The sequence below is a fragment of the Balaenoptera physalus genome (genome assembly GCF_965194825.1).
Source record: "Balaenoptera physalus genome assembly, chromosome: 10".
In the NCBI taxonomy this organism is placed as follows: Eukaryota; Metazoa; Chordata; class Mammalia; order Artiodactyla; family Balaenopteridae; genus Balaenoptera; species Balaenoptera physalus.
In genome coordinates, this window is record NC_138889.1 from 96,920,240 (window position 1) to 96,939,638 (window position 19,399).

General features: G+C 37.7%; 1 protein-coding gene across 6 annotated transcripts in view; it reads left to right on the plus strand.

Moving 5' to 3' along the window:
• TTC17 (tetratricopeptide repeat domain 17) overlaps window positions 1-19,399 on the plus strand; it is a 153,604-nt gene that overhangs the window by 108,260 nt on the left and 25,945 nt on the right. The window contains exon 23 of one of the 6 annotated variants that reach the window (XM_082410421.1): window positions 1,157-13,627. The exons of the other annotated variants lie outside the window; for them this stretch is intronic. Coding sequence (XP_082266547.1) covers window positions 1,157-1,192 — 36 coding nt within the window. The 3' untranslated portion in view covers window positions 1,193-13,627. Of the gene's footprint in view, window positions 1-1,156; window positions 13,628-19,399 lie in introns of those variants that run through there. 6 annotated transcript variants of the gene reach the window in all.

The following is a 19,399-nucleotide window of genomic DNA, read 5'->3' on the forward strand; positions in this document are numbered from 1 at the left end:
TCAGTAGTTGTGACTCGCGGGCTCTAGAGCGCAGGCTCAGTAGTTGTGGCGCACAGGCTTAGTTGCTCTGCAGCATGTGGGATCTTCCCAGACCAGAGCTCGAACCTGTGTCCCCTGCATTTGCAGGCAGATTCTTAACCACTGTGCCACCAGGGAAGCCCAGGGATATATTCCTTGAATAGGACCTGTTTTGGTTCCCTGGGGTTGGTTTCCTAATCTGTTGCTCAGCTTTCAACTCTTCTCTCTGAGCTGTCTTTCCTTTTCCTTAGGAGTATCCTGTATTTGTAGCTGAATAGCTTACTCAGCCTGCTGCCTGTCTCTATCCCTGGCACAATTTCTTAGAAAAACTTTGTGGACTTTCAAATTTTAAGCCATCCCATCAGACAAAAACCACACCCACAGATCTCTTCAAGAAGGCCCCTGTCTCCTTTGAACATGAGTCCAGGACAATACCCGTAAGATTCTTAGATACCTTTGGTCTAACGGAGAGTCTGTGAGGCTTAAATCTAGACTCAGATCTTTCTGAGGTGGTAGTAACAAAGTGTCTTACTGCTGTACTTTTGATTTGATCTTAATCCTGAGGCCATAGTTTTACTGGTAGCACATGGATTTGACTTTTTGTCAAAACCTTGTGCTGACTAGAGAAGCTGGCAATTGAGAAAGTTTCATTTTCTAACCCTGCAAGTCCCAGGTTGGAAGCATTTTCTCTAAATTCTGCTTGAAAACTGCACAGTTCCTTGTTTAGGTCTCCTCTCTCTTTTAATACCTAAAAAAATTATAGGTGATTTTTAAAAAACCATTTGTCACTTTCAGCGCTCTTCCTAGAGGTCTTCCATGCCAGATCCACAGCTTTGTTAGGTATTTTCCTATATTCCGAGATACAGCCTCACTATTTGTTTTGCCAGTAGATAATAATGCCGCTTCTCCAGGCTCCAGTAGCAGTATCCCCAGTGCTCTTCCAACCTTCATTAATGGTCTCGTTGCTGCTCCTTCGGCAAGTGTCCTCAACCCGTTCCCCAGACTTATGTCACAGGCTTTAAGTTTCTGTTGGGGCCACACACCATTCTTGATGCCAAATACTATTTTCAGTTATCTTTTTGCCTAATAAATCATGCCAGGATTTACTGGCTTAAAACAAAACTATTATTTGCTCAAGATTCTACAACCTGAGCTGGACCTTCTTCTGATCTGACTTGGAATCATTCATGCAACTATAGACATGTGGAGACCCAACTTGGGCTGGCCGCCAAAGAAGGCTGGAGTGATTGGAATAGCTGGGACACAGTTGGATACCGTCTCTCTCCAAGTAGTCTCTCTAGCAGAGAAACTGGACCTTTTTACCTGGTGGCTCGGGGCTCCAAGAGGGTGAAAGCAGAAGCTTAGAGTCCATGCACAGAGGTGGAACAGCACCACTTTCACCCCTTCTGTCTGTCAAAGCAAAGTCCCAGGGCAGGGGAAATATCCTCCACCTGCTGGCAGTGCAAAGACTATGGCCAATCTTTTATCCACCGCAGTGCCTTTAAAAGGAGCAACAATAAAGCTGACAGCTTCTCAATGGAAATGATGGAAACTGGAAGCCAATGTAATGACATCTTTAAAGTACTAAAGAAGAAAACTGCAAGCCTAAAATTCTATACCAGCAAAAATACTGTTCAAAAATTAAGGTGAAATAAAGATGTGTTTAAACCAATAAAAATTCAGAGACTTCGGCGTCAATAGACCTGCACTGAAATAAAAATTAAAGGGAGTTCTTCAGAAAAATGATCCCAGATAGAAATATGGACATGCCAGAGGGAAAGAAGAACACTGGAAAGAAAATATAAATGAAGAGTAATTGTACAAAATGATAACTGTACTGCCCTGAGGAGCTTCACCTTTATATATAACTAAAATTCATGGCAACAGTAACATAAATGATGGGAGGGAAATAAATGGAGTTTAAAAGTTCTAAGGTTTAATTGGTATCAGCCAAGTAGTAAAAGAAATAATTTGCATTGGACTGTAATAAGTAAGAATGTATGTTTTAAGCTCTAGGCTAACTACTAAAAACGGTTTTAAAATATAATTCAGTGGAAGGAAAATGGAGTAATGTGAAACATTTGATTAATCCAAAGAAAATCGAGAAAGGTAAAGTCACAAAAAAATAGAACAGAAGGGCTTCCCTGGTGGCGCAGTGGTTGAGAGTCTGCCTGCCAGTGCAGGGGACGCGGGTTCGAGCCCTGGTCTGGGAGGATCCCACATGCCGCGGAGCGGCTGGACCCGTGAGCCACAACTACTGAGCCTGCGCATCTGGAGCCTGTGCTCCGCAACAAGAGAGGCCACGATAGTGAGAGGCCCGCGCACCGCGATGAGGAGTGGCCCCCGCTTGCCGCAACTAAAGAAAGCCCTCGCACAGAAACGAAGACCCAACACAGCCAAAAATAAATAAATAAAATTAAAAAAAAAAAAAAAAAAAAAAAAAAAAAAAAATAGAACAGAAATAGTAAAATAGTAAATAAAGTATATCAGTAGTTAACTACAAAAAAGATTTATAATTTAAGCATTTTGTATAGAATGGATTTTTTTAAATCCAACTATATACTGCTTATAAGAGAAACTCTTCAAATATTAGGATACAGAAGGGTTGAAAGTACAAAGCTGGAAAATAATATACCATGCAAACAATAAAAAAAGCAGATATAGCTACACTCTTATTTAAAAAAAAAAAACTTTGAAGCAAGAAACATTATGAGAGTTAGAAGGGCTAAAATGAAAAAGATTGATGATACAAATGTTCAAGATGATATGGAGCAACCAGAACTCTGATACATTGCTGGTGAGAGTATAAAATGGTACAGTCATTTTGGAAGACAGTCTGGTAGTCTATTAAAGAGTTAAGCATATATGACCCAGTAATTTTACTGCTAGGTATTTATCAAAGAGACATGAAAACTATGTCCACAAAATACTTGTTAAAAATTGTTAACAGCAGATTTATTCGTAACAGCCAAAAATCTGGAAACAGTAAGATGCCCATCAGTAGAAGAAGGGATAAACAGTGTTATATTTATACACTGGATACTATTCTGCAAGAAAGACCCTATATCCATATTGATGAATCTCAAAAATATTATGCTAATAAAAGTCGTTGGACACAAAAAAAGTATATAGTGTATGATCCCAACTATATGAAATTCTAGAACAGGCAAAACTAACCTATGATGATAGAAATCAGAAGAGTGATTGCTTTGTGGGGGGAAGCGGTTGACTGGGAAGCAACTTGAAAGGACTTTCTGGAGTGTTGGAAGTTTTCTGTGTCTTTAAGCAATAGTCAAAACGGAATGTTATACCTAAGGTCTGAGCATTTCTCTGTATTTAAATTATACCTTGATTTTTTTAAATGAAGTTTAGATAAAGGTTTTAGACCGCAAGAAACTGAAAGATATATGTTACCAACAGACTTGCATTAAAAATCACTAAAGGGATTTTTTCAGGCAGAAGGAAAACTATTCCAGGTAGAAACTCAGAAATACAGGAAAGAGCAAAGAGCAACAGAAAGAGAAAATATTAGAGTATGTATAAATGAGTATGACGATACAAAATAATAAGTAGTGTCTTCTGAGGTTACAGTTCATGACAACAGCAATACAAAAGGCAGAAAGGAATTGCACTGATCACTGTAGATGTTCTCAGGTCCAGTTAGACATTTCACACTCATGTAATTGGCCTCATTTAGTGTGGGCTTCACCCAGAAGGATAAGGGGCTAGGACACCACAGCAGCATCAGGCATATACCTCCAGAATGAGCACTCATTTAGGCCAGGGACCATTCTCTGCCCACCCTTCTTTCCTGCCAAGTGACTATTCACATGCTAGGGAACAAATCAAATGATTAAATGTGGGAAGTACCCTGGCTTAGATGCTCCAAGTTCCATATGAAAACCAGTATCTTTTGTAATAGCCACATGGGCATAGAGTGCTGGAAAGGGACACGGCTAGCTACAAGAACCGTGGCACTTAGAGGCTCCAAGCTTTCTACCTGGTGTTCATAGTTTTTTCCCAGTCTTACCAGTCCAGATACAGTTTACCAACCAAGGCCATTTTTACTGTAAGCTGTCTTGCCTGGTGACAGCTAACATTCCCCCTTTATTAGGTCTTCAGGGAAATAGGGCTAGAAGGTAATCCAACATCAGTTTCCATTGTAGGCTCACAGACTGACCTCCATGACCTTGAGTTATTAACTTTAGTACAGTAGTTCTCAGACTTTAGGGTACACCACAATCACCTGGAGGACTTGTTAAAACAGATTGCTAGGCTTCTATGACAGGACTTGCTGATTTAGTAGGTCTAGGGCCGGGCTTGAGAATTTACATTTCTAATAAGTTCACAGCTGATACTGAGTGATGCTGCTGATCTGAGGACCACACTTAGAAAAGGGCAGTGATAACAAAGCAAAAGCACCCCTTGCCCATTTACCTTTCAGAAAAGAACAAGGATCTCCATATCCTCTCTGCTTCAACTTTTAAAATACTCAGTCATTATCCTTTATTATTTCTTGAAAAGCCCATGTGTAGTTGTCTCTTTAGGGAGTTTTTAGCTTGCATTACCATAATTATCACTAAGCGTCAGCAGATGACATTGTTCAGACTCCATTTTAGGGTTAAATCATTATGCACTATCAGAACCCTCAGAAAGCTGCCCAGGTTGCAGCTGAGGTTACTCTCCACACGTGGTAGCCTCTGCAGAGGTCTCACCTCTGGCCCCAGATGCACACCATGCTGCCACCATTGCCCCCGCAGCCAGTTTGTATGCCAGGTTGCCACGTTGTCCTGTTTGACCTTGTGGGCTAGTGCAGAAATAGTTCTCCCATTTTTGTCTCCCCAGGTCTTCGGGTGGTGGCTTGTGGGCACTACTTTGTGCTGGTTAGATCTACAGCCACCCCAACTTGGGTCAGAGCCAAGCTGCTCCACCTCCTTTTCTGATCCAGACCTAGTTACAAACATGGAGTCTTAAGCTCATGTGCTTGTCTCCTCCCCGCCCCCTTTCAGGCATCAATGCCTACTTTGGCTCAAATGCATCAACTACACCAAGGCAATATCATTCTTGCCAGTCAGCCCATTTGCAACTAGGTTTCTGATCAGCTCCATTTCATGGACAGTGGGGCATTTTCTCTCAGCATAAGTTTGTCTCCAGCTTTCATCCATTCCTACAAGGGGAAGATTTATCCCCTGTCACACAATGTCAAGCTTCTGCCATCAGACTCTGGGAAAGTTGGCCCCCACTGAGGCTTCAGTCTTATCAGCATCTTCCTCTCCATTCCCTTTGTGTCCTGATGCCTTGGCCATATTGAACCAAGGATATGAAAGTCTGTTTCATTGCTGCTGCTGCTCTGCAGTGCCCACTGTTTGTGGTTTTAAGACCAGCTCGATAGATATTTCATACTTGCACACCTCAGTAGGGCACCTGTCTTGCCTTCACTCAGGAGGATATAGAACAGGACATACAGCAGGCCAGCAGGGCAGCTTTTCATGTATTTCTCCAGGAGTCCCCATAGCTCTCTGGCAGCAGTCTTGGGGACTGTTCTCTGCTCCAACCCCCGAATTGACAGCTCAGGGATAAGGGATCAAGACCACATGGATGAGTGTGGGAACCACCCTGGCCTGGAAGTCTCAAGTTCCATGTAAGAACCAGTGCCTCTTTAACAGTCCTATGGGCCTAGAGCCCAAGAGTTCCAACAAGGGACAAGAAACGTCACACTGGGGAAAGCTCAAAGTTGTGGCTTTCTACCAGATCATCACAGTCCACTGGCAGTTTACGGTCAGGTCATCTTTACCATAAACAATGTTGCCTAGTAACGTGGGTGACATTCTACCTTTATTATGTTTCCAGGGCAACATAGCTGAAAAGTTAACGTGAGATTAATTTCCCAGGAATACACATAGACAAAGTGTTAGGCTTTAACATTTCAGGAAAGTAATAAAATTAATTTATATTTTTTGTCTGTAATAATTCAAAGATGCATGTTATACTTTTAGGCTAATCACTAAAAGAACAGTTAAAGAAAGTATAATTAAGGGAAAATGGAATAATAAAAAACATTTGATTAATTCATAAAGGAGGCAAGGAAGACAAAGGATTATAAAACAGGTGGGTGAAATAGAATACAAATAGTAAGATGATAGTGATAAACCCAATATATCAGTAATCACAATAAATATAAAAGGACTAGATACCCCAATTAGAGTGCTAACATTATCAGACTAGGTTAAAATCTTGAACCCAATTATGTGCTGTTTAAAGTAACACATCTTAATGTAAGATACAAAACAGTCAAAATTAAACAGATGGAAAAAAGATACATCATACAAACATTAATAAAAAGAAGCTGGTGTAACTATACTAGTATCAGACAATGTGGAATTTAAGGCAGGAAGCATTACTACAGATAAAGACAATTCATAATGATAAAGTGGTCAGTCCACCAGGATATTGAAAATTGTAAATCTATATGGAACCAATACCATAGTTTCACATTATATAGACAAGCATTAAACACTGACATGTAAAAGGAGAAATAGATGAATCCACAACCAAGATAGACTTTAACATACCTCTTAATAGGTGATAGAACTAAGCAGACAAAAAATTAAGATATAGAAGATCTTACTAATAAACTTGACATAATTGATATTTATATAATGCCACATTCAACTGTGAGGATATTCTTATTTTTAAAAAGCATATGGAACATTTACCATATTGATCATAAGCTGAATCATAAATTAAACCTCAATTAAATATTAAACCACTGAAGCAATTTAGAGTTTACTTTCTGACCATGGTAGAATTAACCTAGAAAAAAAATCAGAAAAAAAAAGGATAGAAAATTCCCAATGATTTTGGTCAGATTATACTACACCTCTGAATGACTCAGGGTTCAGTGAAGAAAGCAAAATTAGAAAATATTTTGAAATGAATGACAATAAAGATTTGGCATATCAAAACTTATGGGATGCAACTAAAGCAATGCTTGAGGGAAGTTTATAGCCCTCAATGGATAGGTTAGTTTAAAAAAAAATGACTGAAACTTAGTGATCTGTGCTTCTACCTCAGAAAGCTAAGAAAAGAACAAAATTACACTGAGATATTTCCTGCCCATATCATTGGCAAAAATTCAGAAGTTTGATAGGATACCCTTGGTGAGACCATGGGAAAACTGGCAGTGTCATACACTGCTGGTAGAAATGCAAAATGGAATAACCTCTATGGAGAGAAAATTGACAATATCTAGCAAAATTATACATTCATTTACCCATCCAGCCAGCAATCCTGCTTTTAGGAATCTTTCCTAAAAATACAATGGCAAAAAAAATTACCTGACAAAAATACCTGTGAATAAGGCTGTTGATTATAGCCTGATTTGTAATAGTAAACTAAAACAATCCAAATGCCCAGTAGTAGGGGGTTGATTGAATAAAAAGTCCCATGTGGCTGCTCATTGTGTGTGAACATCCACACAATGGAGACTTCTGAAGCTGTCAAAATGAATGAGGACCATCTCTATAAACTAATATGGAGTAATCTCCAGGATATAGCAAGTGAAAAAAAGAACAGAAAAAAATTATGTCTTAGGTTACTATTTATCTCTTTTTAAAATAGCAACTTGTGGGGAGGGGAAATATATGTAGAGAGAAATAGAAAGACATTTTAAAATGAAAGACTAAATTTGAAAAAAAAATTTAAATGGTGTCCCATGGAAGGAAGACAGAAATAGGATAGAAAAGACATGGAATGAAGCTAGATTTCCTTGAATCTACATTGGTTTTTTGTTGTTGTTGTTGTTTTTTGACTTTGGAACCAAATAAATATTTTGTATAATTACAAAGAATTTTTAAATAAGAGAATTCCTAATTAAAAGTAAAATTAAATGAGCCTAACTTTGCATTCCATTGGTAGTATAACCACATCAAGAGGAAGAATTCCAAGTGACTTTAAAACACAGTTATTTGGCTGTACATCCCTAATGGAATTTACCCTAAGAACAAAAGAAAACCTTATACTGTTTTCAGTAATACTGTTGTATTAATAATATTGATGTTATTCTTTTGAGATTGTAGGTGTATGTATTGCAAAATAGATGAGTAATTTTGTTAGTGATGTTGAAAACTGGAATTTTGAGTATGGGTGAAAGGACATAGAGATGTGAGAATGATGATAAGTAAACATCTCTAGTCTTGAATTGGAAGTATTAGTAAGAATTCTTGAAATATTTTATTGATATATTTACACATCTCCTAGCTTTATTTTACTGAAAAGACTAGAATCTATGACTAGCCCAGTATTAGTAGGCACCCTTAGTACCCAGATTGTGATCTTTAGATACTGTTTTCCACTTTAAAACAAAGTCTATAATAAAAGACAAAGAAGGGCATTATATAATGATAAAAGGATCAACACAAGAAGAGGATATAGCATTAATAAACATATGCACCTAATACAGGAGCACTTAAATATATAAAGCAAATATTAAAAGACCTAAAGGTTGACAATAATACAGTAATAGTAGGGGACTTTAATACCCCACTTACATCAGTGGACAAATCATCCAGACAGAAAATCAATTAGGAAACAGTGGCCTTAAATGACATGTTAGACCACTTGGCCTTAATAGATATCTACAGGACGTTCCATCCAAAAACAGCAGAATACACATTCTTTTCAGGTAGATCACATGTTAGGCCACAAAACAACTCCCAGTAAATTTAAGAGGATAGAAATTACATCAAGCATCTTTTCCGACCACAGCAGTATGAAACTGGAGATCAGTTACAAAAGAAAAATGGGAAAAACACAAACACATGGAGACTAAACAACATGATACTTAAAAACCAATGCATCAATGAAAAAGTCAAAGAGGAAATCAGAAAATACCTTGAGACAAATGAAAACAAAAAAACAACTTTCCAAAATCTATGGGGCACAGCAAAAACAGTTCTAAGAGAGAAGTTGGTAGCAATTCAGGCATACCTCAAGAAACAAGAAAAATCTCAAATAACCTAACCTAACCCCTAAAGGAATTAGAAAAAGAAAAACAAAACTTAAAGTTAGAAGAAGTTAGGAAATCATAAAGATATGAAAGGAAGTAAAATAGAGACCAAACAAGACAAAACAAAACAGTAGAAAAGATCAGTGAAACCAAGAGCTGGTTTTTTGGAAAGATAAACAGAATTGATAAGACTTTAGTCAGGCTCATTAAGAATGAAAGAGAGAGGACCCAAATAAAATAAGAAATGAAAGAGGAAAGGGACCTCCGTGGTGGTCCAGTGGCTAAGACTCTGCACTCCCAGTGTAGGGGGCCTGGGTGCAATCCCTGGTTGGGGAACTAGATCCCACATGCCGTGACTAAGAGTTTGCATGCCGCAACTAAAGATTCTGCATGCTGCAACTAAAGATCCTGCATGCCACAACTAAAGACCTGGCATGGCCAAATAAATAAATAAATATTTTTTAAAAAAAGAAATGAAAGAGGAGAAATTAAAACATATCACAGAAATACAGTCATAAGAGAATACTATGAACAGTTATATGCCAACAAATTGGACAACCTACAAGAAATGGATAAATTTCCAGAAACATACAATCTTCCAAGACTGAATCAGGAAGAAATAGATAATCTGAACAGACCAGATACTTTTATTAAAATTAAATCAATAATCAAAAAACGCCCAACAAACAGAAGTCCAGGACTGGGTGGCTTCACAGGGGAATTCTACCAAACATACAAAGAAAAGTTAATACTTACCCCTCTCAAACTATGGCAGAAAATTGAAGAGAAGGCAGTACTCCCAAATTCGTTCTGTGGGACCACCATTATCCTGATACCAAAATCAGACAAAGATACTACAAAGAAATAGAAAATTACAGGCTAATATCTGTGATGAATATAAATGCAAAGAACCTCAATGAAATATTAGCAAGTCCAGAAACTAACACACCATTGTAAAGCAATTATACTCCAATAAAGATGTTAATTAAAAATAAAAAGATGCGGCGCAGCCTAAGTAAATATTTTAAAATATATATATATATTAGCAAGTCAGATTCAACAATATATAAAAAGGATCATACACTGTGATCAAGTGGGATTTATTCCAGAGATGTAAGAATGGTTCAGTATCTGCAAATCAATCAATGTGATACACCACATTAACAAAACAAAGGATAAAAATCACACAATCATCTCAATAGATGCAGAAAAAGCATTTAACAAAATTCAACACCCATTCATGATAAATATTCTCAACACAGTTGGTATAGAGGGAACAGATCTCAACATAATAAAGGCCATTTATGACAAACCCAGCTAACATCATACTCAGTGGTGAAAAACTGAAAGCTTTTCATTTAAAATTGGAATAAGACAAGGATGTCCACTCTCACCATTTCTATTTAACATAGTATTAGGAGACCTGGCCATAGCAATCAGACAAGAAAAAGAAAAGGCATCCAAATTGGAAAGGATGAAGTAAAACGGTCACTATTTGCAGATGACATGATACTACATATAGAGAACCCTAAAGTCTCCACCAAAAAACTATTAGAACTAACAAATGAATTCAGTAAAGTTGCAGGATACAAGATTAATATACAGAAATCTGTTGCTTTTCTATACACTAGTAACTATCAGAAAGAGGAAGCAAGAAAACAGTTGCATCAAAAATAATAAAATACTTAATAATTTTAACCAAGGAAATGAAAGACCTATACTCTGAAAACTATAAGATGCTGATGAACAAAACTGAAGATGATACAAATAAATGGAAAGATATCCCATGTTCATGGTTTGGAAGAATTAATATTGTTAAAATGTCTATACTACTTAAAGCAATCTAGAGATTTAGTGTAACCCTTATCAAAATATCCATGACATTTTTCACAGAACTAGAACAAATAGTTCTAAATTTTGTATGGAACCACAAAAGACCCCAAATTGCCAAAGCAATCTTGAGAAAAAAGAGCAAAGCTGGAGGTATCATGCTCCCTGACTTCAGACTATACTACAAAGCTATAGTCATCAAAACAGTACAGTACTGGCACAAAAACAGACACATAGATCAATGGAATAGAATAGAGAGCCCAGAAATAAACCCACACACATATTGTCAATTTATGACAAAGGAGGCAGATATACACAATGGGGAAAAGACAGTCTCTTCAGTAAGTGGTGTTGGGAAAACTGGACAGCTACATGAAAAGAATGAAATTAGAACATATTATCACATCATATATAAAAACGACTCAATAGATTAAAGATCTAAATGTAAAATTGGAAACCATAAAACTCCTAGAAGAAAACACAGGCAGTATATTCTTTGACATAATTCTTAGCAATATATTTTTGGATCTGTCTTCTCAGGCAAGGAAAACAAAAGCAAAAATAAACAAATGAGACCTAAATAAACTTAAAAACTTTTGCATAACAAAGGAAACCATCAGCAAAACAAAAAGGCAACCTACTGAATGGGAAAATGTATTTGCAAATGATATGTCTGATAAGGGGTTAATATCCAAAATTTATAAAAAGCTCATTCAACTCAATATTAGAAAAACAAATAACCTTATTTTAAAATGGGCAGAAGATCTGAATAGACATTTTTCCAAAGATACAAATGGCCAACAGGCACATGTAAAGATGCTCAACATCACTAATCATCAGGAAAATGCAAATCAGAACCACAGTGAGCTATCACCTCACACCTGTCAGAATGGCTATTGACAAAAAGTCAACAAATAAGTGTTGGCAAGGATGTGGAGAAAGGGGAAACCCTAGTTCACTGTTGGTGGGAATGTAAATTGGCACAGCTATTATGGAAAACATTATAGAGGTTCCTCAAAAAATTAGAAATAGAACTACTATATGATCCAGCAATTCTACTCCTGGGTATATATCCAAAGAAAATGAAAACACTAATTCAAGATATGGAAGCAACCTAAGTGTCTATCAACAGATGAATGGATAAAGAAGACACACACACACACACACACACACACACACACTCACACACTGGAATATTACTTGGTCATAAAAAAGAATGAAATTTTGCCATTTGCAACGACATGGGTGGACCTGGAGGGTATTATACTTAGTGTCATAAGTCAGAGAAAGACAAATACTGCATGTTTTCATTTATATGTGGAATCTAAAAAAATAAAACAAGTGAATGAATATAACAAAACAGAAGCAGTTGCATAGATACAAAGAACAAACTAGTGGTTACCAGTGAGGCGAGAGGTGGGCAGAGGGTCAGCACAAGGAAGGGGACTAAGAGATACAGACTACTAGGTATAAAATAAATAAGATACGACGTTTTAATGTACAACACAAGGAATATAGCCAATATTTTATAATATTGGGTTGGCCAAAAAGTTCCTTCGGTTTTTAAGTAAAAATAAGACACATTTTTCACTTTCACCAAGAACTTTATTGAACAACGTATTCACCCTTTTGTTCCACTACCTTCTGCCATTTTTCAGGCAACTTCATAATTCCATCTTCGCAAAACTTTTTATCTTTTTGAGCAAAGAACTGTTCCAGGTGCCTTTTACAGTCTTCCAGGGAATTGAAATTTTTTCCATTAAGAGAATTTTGTAAAGACCAAAATAAATGGGAATCCGAATGTACAATGTCTGATGAATACAGCAGATGAATCAGAACTTCCCAGCCAAGCTGTAACAGTTTTTGCCTGGTCATCAAGGAAACATATGGTCTTGCGGTATCCTGATGGGAGATTATGCATTTTCTGTTGACTAATTTTGGTCGCTTTTCATCAAGGACTGCTTTCAGTTGGTCTAATTGGGAGCAGTACTTGTTGGAATTAATCCTTTGGTTTTTCGGAAGGAGCTCATAATAAAGGACTCCCTTCCAATCCCACCATATACACAACATCACCTTCTTTGGATGAAGACCGGCCTTTGGTGTGGTTGGTGGTGGTACATTTCCCACGTACTTGCCCCACGATCTCTTCCATTCCACATTATTGTACAGTATCCACTTTTCATCTCCCGTCACAATTTGTTTTAAAAACAGAATGTTTTCGTTACGTTTAAGTAGAGAATTGTATGGTCAAGAAGGTTTTTTGCGCTTAACTTACGTAGAACCCAAACATCAAAGCGATTAAATAACCAAGCTGGTGCAAATGATTTTCAACACTTGATTTGGATATTTTGAGTATGTCGGCTATCTCCTGTATGATAACTTTGATTGTTCTCAATTAATGTCTCAATTTGATTGCTATAACTTCAACTGGTCTACACAACAGTGGAGCAGCATCCAGCAAAAAATCTCCAGCACAAAACTTCGCAAACCACTTTTGACATGTTCAATCAGTCACAGCACCTTCTCCATACACTGCACAAATCTTTTTGCATTTCAGTTGCATTTTTACCTTTCTGGGAACAATAAAGCATAATTGGGACTTCCCTGGTGGTGCAGTGGTTGAGATTCCGCCTGCCAGTGCAGGGGACACAGGTTCGAACCCTGGTCTGGGAAGATCCCACATGCTGTGGAGCAACTAAGCCTGTGCGCTACAACTACTGAGCCTGCTCTCTAGAGCCCAAGAGCCACCACTACTGAGCCCACGTGCCACAACTACTGAAGCCCATGTACTCTAGGGCCCATGCCCCACAGCAAGAGAAGCCACCGCAATGAGAAGCTCATGCATCGCAAGGAAGAGTAGCCCTCACTTGCCACAACTAGAGAAAAGCCCGCATGCAGCAACGAAGACCCAATGCAGCCAAAAATAAATAAGTAAATAAATAAATTTATTTATTTTTTAAAAAGCATAATAGGCCAAAAACGTTGCTTTTTCTTCCATTTTCAGTATTGAAATGGCCACACAAAAATTCACCAATTTTGATAAGTTTTTTTAAAAATGCACGCTGATATGACAGCTGTCACAATACAATCTAACAAAATTGTTTTGAATGAGGTTAAAGGCAACTAAGTGCTGCTAAAGCCATCTTACGGAAAAAACTGAACAAACGTTTTGGCCAACTGAATTACTTTATATTTCTTTTTATGTTTGTTTATTTATTTATTTTTGGCTGTGTTGGGTCTTCGTTGCTGTGCGGGCTTTCTCTAGTTGCAGCGAGTGGGAGCTACTCTTCGTTGTGGTGCGCAGGCTTCTCACTGTGGTGGCTTCTCGTTGCGGAGGACAGGCTCTAGGCACGCAGGCTTCAGTAGTTGTGGCACGCAAGCTCACTAGTTGTGGCTCGTGGGCTCTGGAGCGCAGCCTCAGTAGTTGTGGCGCATGGGCTTAGTTGCTCCGTGGCATGTGGGATCTTCCTGGACCAGGGCTCAAACCCATGTCCCCTGCATTGACAGGCGAATTCTTAACCACTGCGCCACGAGGGAAGTCCCCCAATAACTTTAAATAGAGTGTGATCTGTAAAAATATCTAATCACTATGTTGTATACCTGAAACTAATATAACATTGTAAATCAACTGTACTTCAATTTTTTTTTCTTTTTCTGGAAAATAAAGCTTTAATTTTATGTCTTAACTGATTTTTACTACATTGCAGCAAGTTGAACCATGAGGAAACCCATGGAATATGACCATAACAGCTCTATTAAAAGCTGTCAGCTTTTTTCTGTAGTGTTTTTTTTTTTTCACATCTTTACTGGAGTATAAATGCTTTACAAAGTTGTGTTAGTTTCTACTGTACAACAAAGTGAATCAGCTATACGTATACATATATCCCCATATTGCCTCCCTCCCACCCTCCCTATCCCATCCCTCTAGCTCATCACAAAGCACCGAACTGATCTCCCTGTGCTCTGCAGCAGCTTCCCACTAGCCATCCATTTTACATTTGGTAGTGTATATATGTCAGTGCTACTCTCTCACTTCATCCCAGCTTCCCCTTCCCCTCCTTGCCCTCAAGTCCATTCTCTACGTCTGCGTCTTTATTCCTGCCCTGCCACTAGGTTCATCAGTACCGCTTTTTTAAATCTATATGTATGCGTTAGCATATGGTGTTTGTTTTTCTCTTTCTGACTTACTTCACTCTGTATGACAGATTCTAGGTCTATCCACCTCACTACACATAACTCAATTTCGTTCCTTTTTATGGCTGAGTAATATTCCATTGTATATATGTGCCACATCTTCTTTATCCATTCATCTGTCGATGGACACTTAGTTTGCTTCCATGTCCTGGCTGTTGTAAATAGAGCTGCAATGAACATTGTGGTACATGACTCTTTGAATTATGGTTTTCTCAGGGTATATGCCCAGTAGTGGGATTGCTGGGTCGTGTGATAGTTCTATTTTTAGTTTTTTAAGGAACCTCCATACTGTTCTCCATAGTGGCTGTATCAATTTACATTCCCACCAACAGTGCAAGAGGGTTCTCTTTTCTCCACACCCTCTCCAGCATTATTGTTTGTGGATTTTTTGATGATGGCCATTCTGACTGGTGTGAGATGATATCTCATTGTAGTTTTGATTTGCATTTCTCCAATGATTAGTGATGTTGAGCATCTTTTCATGTATTTGTTGACAATCTGTATATCTTCTTTGGAGAAATGTCTATTTAGGTCTTCTGCCCATTTTTGGATTGGGTTGTTTGTTTTTGTGGTATTGAGCTGCATGAGCTGCTTGTATATTTTGGAGATTAATCCTTTGTCATTTGCTTTGTTTGCAAATATTTTCTCCCATTCTGAGGGTTGTCTTTTCATCTTATTTATGGTTTCCTTTGCTGTGCAAAAGCTTTTAAGTTTCATTAGGTCCCATTTGTTTATTTTTGTTTTTATTTCTCTTACTCTAGGAGGTGGGTCAGAAAGGGTCTTGCTGTGATGTATGTCATAGAGTGTTCTACCTGTGTTTTCCTCTAAGAGTTTTATAGTGTCTGGCCTTACATTTAGGTCTTTAATCCATTTTGAGTTTATCTTTGTGTATGGTGTTAGGGAGTGTTCTAATTTCATTCTTTAACATGTAGCTGTCCAGTTTTCCCAGCACCACTTATTGAAGAGACTGTCTTTTCTCCGTTGTATATTTTTGCCTCCTTTGTCAAAGATAAGGTGACCATATGTGCGTGGGTTTATCTCTGGGCTTTCTATCCTGTTCCATTGATCTGTATTTCTGTTTTTGTGCCAGTACCATACTGCCTTCATTACTGTAGCTTTGTAGTATAGTCTGAAGTCAGGGAGCATGATTCCTCCAGCTCCGTTTTCGTTTCCTAAGATTGCTTTGGCTATTTGGGGTCTTTTCTGTCTCCATACAAATCGTAAAATTCCTTGTTCTAGTTCTGTGAAAAATGCCATTGGTAATTAGATAGGGATTGCATTGAACCTGTAGATTGCTTTGGGTAGTATAATCATTTTCACAATATTGATTCTTCTAATCCAGGAGCATGGTATATCTCTCCATCTGTTTATGTTATCTTTGATTTATTTCATCAGTGTTTTATAGTTTTCTGAGTACAGGTCTTTTGCCTCTTTAGGTAGGTTTATTCCTAGGTATTTTATTCTTTTTGTTGCGATGGTAAATGGGATTGTTTCCTTAATTTCTCTTTCTGATCTTTCATTGTTAGTGTATAGGAATGCAAGAGATTTCTGTGCATTAATTTTGTATCCTGCAACCTTACCAAATTCATTGATTAGTTTCAGTAGTTTTCTGGTGGCATCTTTAGGATTCTCTATGTATACTGTCATGTCATCTGCAAAGAGTGACAGTTTTACTTCTTCTTTCCCAATTTGTATTCCTTTTATTTCTTTTTCTTCTCTGATTGTTGTGGCTAGGACTTCCAATACTGTGTTGAATAATAGTGACGAGAGTGGACATCCTTGTCTTGTTCCTGATCTTAGAGGAAATGCTTTCAGTTTTTCACCATTGAGAGTGGTGTTTGCTGTGGATTTGTCATATATGGCTTTTATTATGTTGAGGTAGTTTCCCTCTGTGCCCACTTTCTGGAGAGTTTTTATCATAAATGGGTGTTGAATTTTGTCAAAAGCTTTTTCTGCATCTATTGAGATGATCATATGTTTTTTATTCTTCAATTTGTTAATATGGTGTATATTTTACGTATATTGAAGAATCCTTGCATCATTGGGATAAATCCCACTTGATCATGGTGTATGGTCCTTTTAATGTGTTGTTGGATTCTGTTTGCTAGTATTTTGCTGAGGATTTTTGCATCTATGTTCATCAGTGACACTGGTCTGTAATTTTCTTTTTTTGTGATATCTTTGTCTGGTTTAGTGTCAGGGTGATGGTGGCCTCGTAGAACAAGTTTGGGAGTGTTCCTCCCTCTCCAATTTTTTGGAAGAGTTTAAGAAGGATAGATGTTAACTCTACTCTAAATGTTTGATAGAATTCGCCTGTGAAGCCATCTGGTCCTGGACTTTTGTTTTTTGGAAGATTTTTTTTTTTAACATCTTTCTTTGTTTCTATTTCATTTATTTCTGCTCTGATCTTTATGATTTCTTTCCTTCTACTAACTTGGGGTTTTCTTTGTTCTTCTTTTTCTAGTTTCTTTAAGTGTAAGGTTAGATTGTTTATTTGAGATTTGTCTTGTTTCTTGAGGTAGGATTGTATTGCTATAAACTTCCCTCTTAGAACTGATTTGCTACATCCCACAGGGTTTGGATCCTGGTGTTTTCGTTGTCATTTGTTTCTAGGTATTTTTTTATTTCCTCTTTGATTTCTTCAGTGATCTCTTGGTTATTTAGCAGTGCACTGTTTAGCCTCCATGTGTTTGTGTTTTTTACTGTTTTTTTCCTGTAATTGATTTCTAATCTCATAGCATTGTGGTCAGAAGATGGTTGATATGATTTCAGTTTTCTTAAATTTTCCAAGGCTTGATTTGTTTTTTAATTTTTTTTATATACGTTTATTATTTTATTTATATTTATTTTTGGCTGCATTGGGTCTTCATTGCTGCGCACGGGCTTTCTCTAGTTGCAGCAAGCAGGGGCTACTCTTTGTTGTGGTGCGCTGGCTTCTCTCCTCAGTGGCTTCTGTTGTTGCAGACCACAGGTCTCTAGGCATGTGGGGTTCAGTAATTGTGGCACGCAGGCTCAGTAGTTGTGGATCTTGGGCTCTAGAGTGCAGGCTCAGTAGTTGTGGCACACGGGCTTAGTTGCTCCACAGCATGTGGGATCTTCCCAGACCAGGGCTGGAACCCGTGTCCCCTGCATTGGCAGGCAGATTCTTAACCACTGTGCCACCAGGGACGTCCTCCAAGGCTTGATTTGTGACCCAAGATGTGATCTCTTCTGGAGAACGTTCCGTGTGCACTTGAGAAGAAAGTGTATTCTTCCGCTTTGGGGTGGAATGTCCTAAAATTATCAATTAAGTCGATTTGGTCTGTTGTGTCATTTAAAGCTTGTGTTTCCTTATTTATTTTCTGTCTGGATTTTCTATTGGTGTAAGTGGGGTGTTAAAGTCCCCCACTATTATTGTGTTACTGTCGATTTCTCCTTTTATAGCTGTTAGCATTTGCTTTATGTATTGAGGTGCTCCTATGTTGGGTGCATAAATATTTATGATTGTTATGTTTTCTTCTTGGATTGATCCCTTGATCATTATGTAGTGTCCTTCCTTTTCTCTTGTAACTGTCTTTATTTTAAAGTCTGTTTTATCTAATATGAGAATTGCTCCTCCAGCTTTCTTGTGATTTCCATTTGCATGGAATATCTATTTCCATCCCCTCACTTTCAGTCTGTATGTGTCCCTAGGTCTGAAGTGGGTTTCTTATAGACAGCATATATAAGGGTCTTGTTTTTGTATCCATTCAGCCAGTCTTTGTCTTTTGGTTGGAGCATTTAATCCATTTACCTTCAAGGTGATTATTGATATATATGTTCCTATTACCATTTTCTTAATTGATTTCGGTTGGTTTTTATGGGTCTTTTTCTTCTCTTGTGTTTCCCACTTAGAGAAGTTCCTTTAGCATTTGTTGTAAAGCTGGTCTGGTGGTGGTGAATTCTCGTAGCGTTTGCTTGTCTGTAAAGCTTTTGATTTCTTCATCGAATCTGAATGATATCCTTGCAGGGTAGAGTAATCTTGATTGTAGCTTTTTCCCTTTCATCATTTTAAATTTGTCCTGCCACTCCCTTCTGGCTTGCAGAGTTTCTGCTGAAAGATCAGCTGTTTGCTTTATGGGAATTCCCTTTTATGTTACTTGTTGCTTTTCTCTTGCTGCTTTTAATATTTTTTCTTTGTATTTATTTTTTGATAGTTTGATTTATATGTGTCTCGGCTGATAGTTTGATTAATATGTGTCTCGGCATATTTCTCTTTGGGTTTATCCTGTATGGGACTCTCTGCGCTTCCTGGACTTGATTGACTATTTCCTTTCACATGTTAGGGAGGTTTTTGACTATAATCTCTTCAAATATTTTCTCAGACCCTTT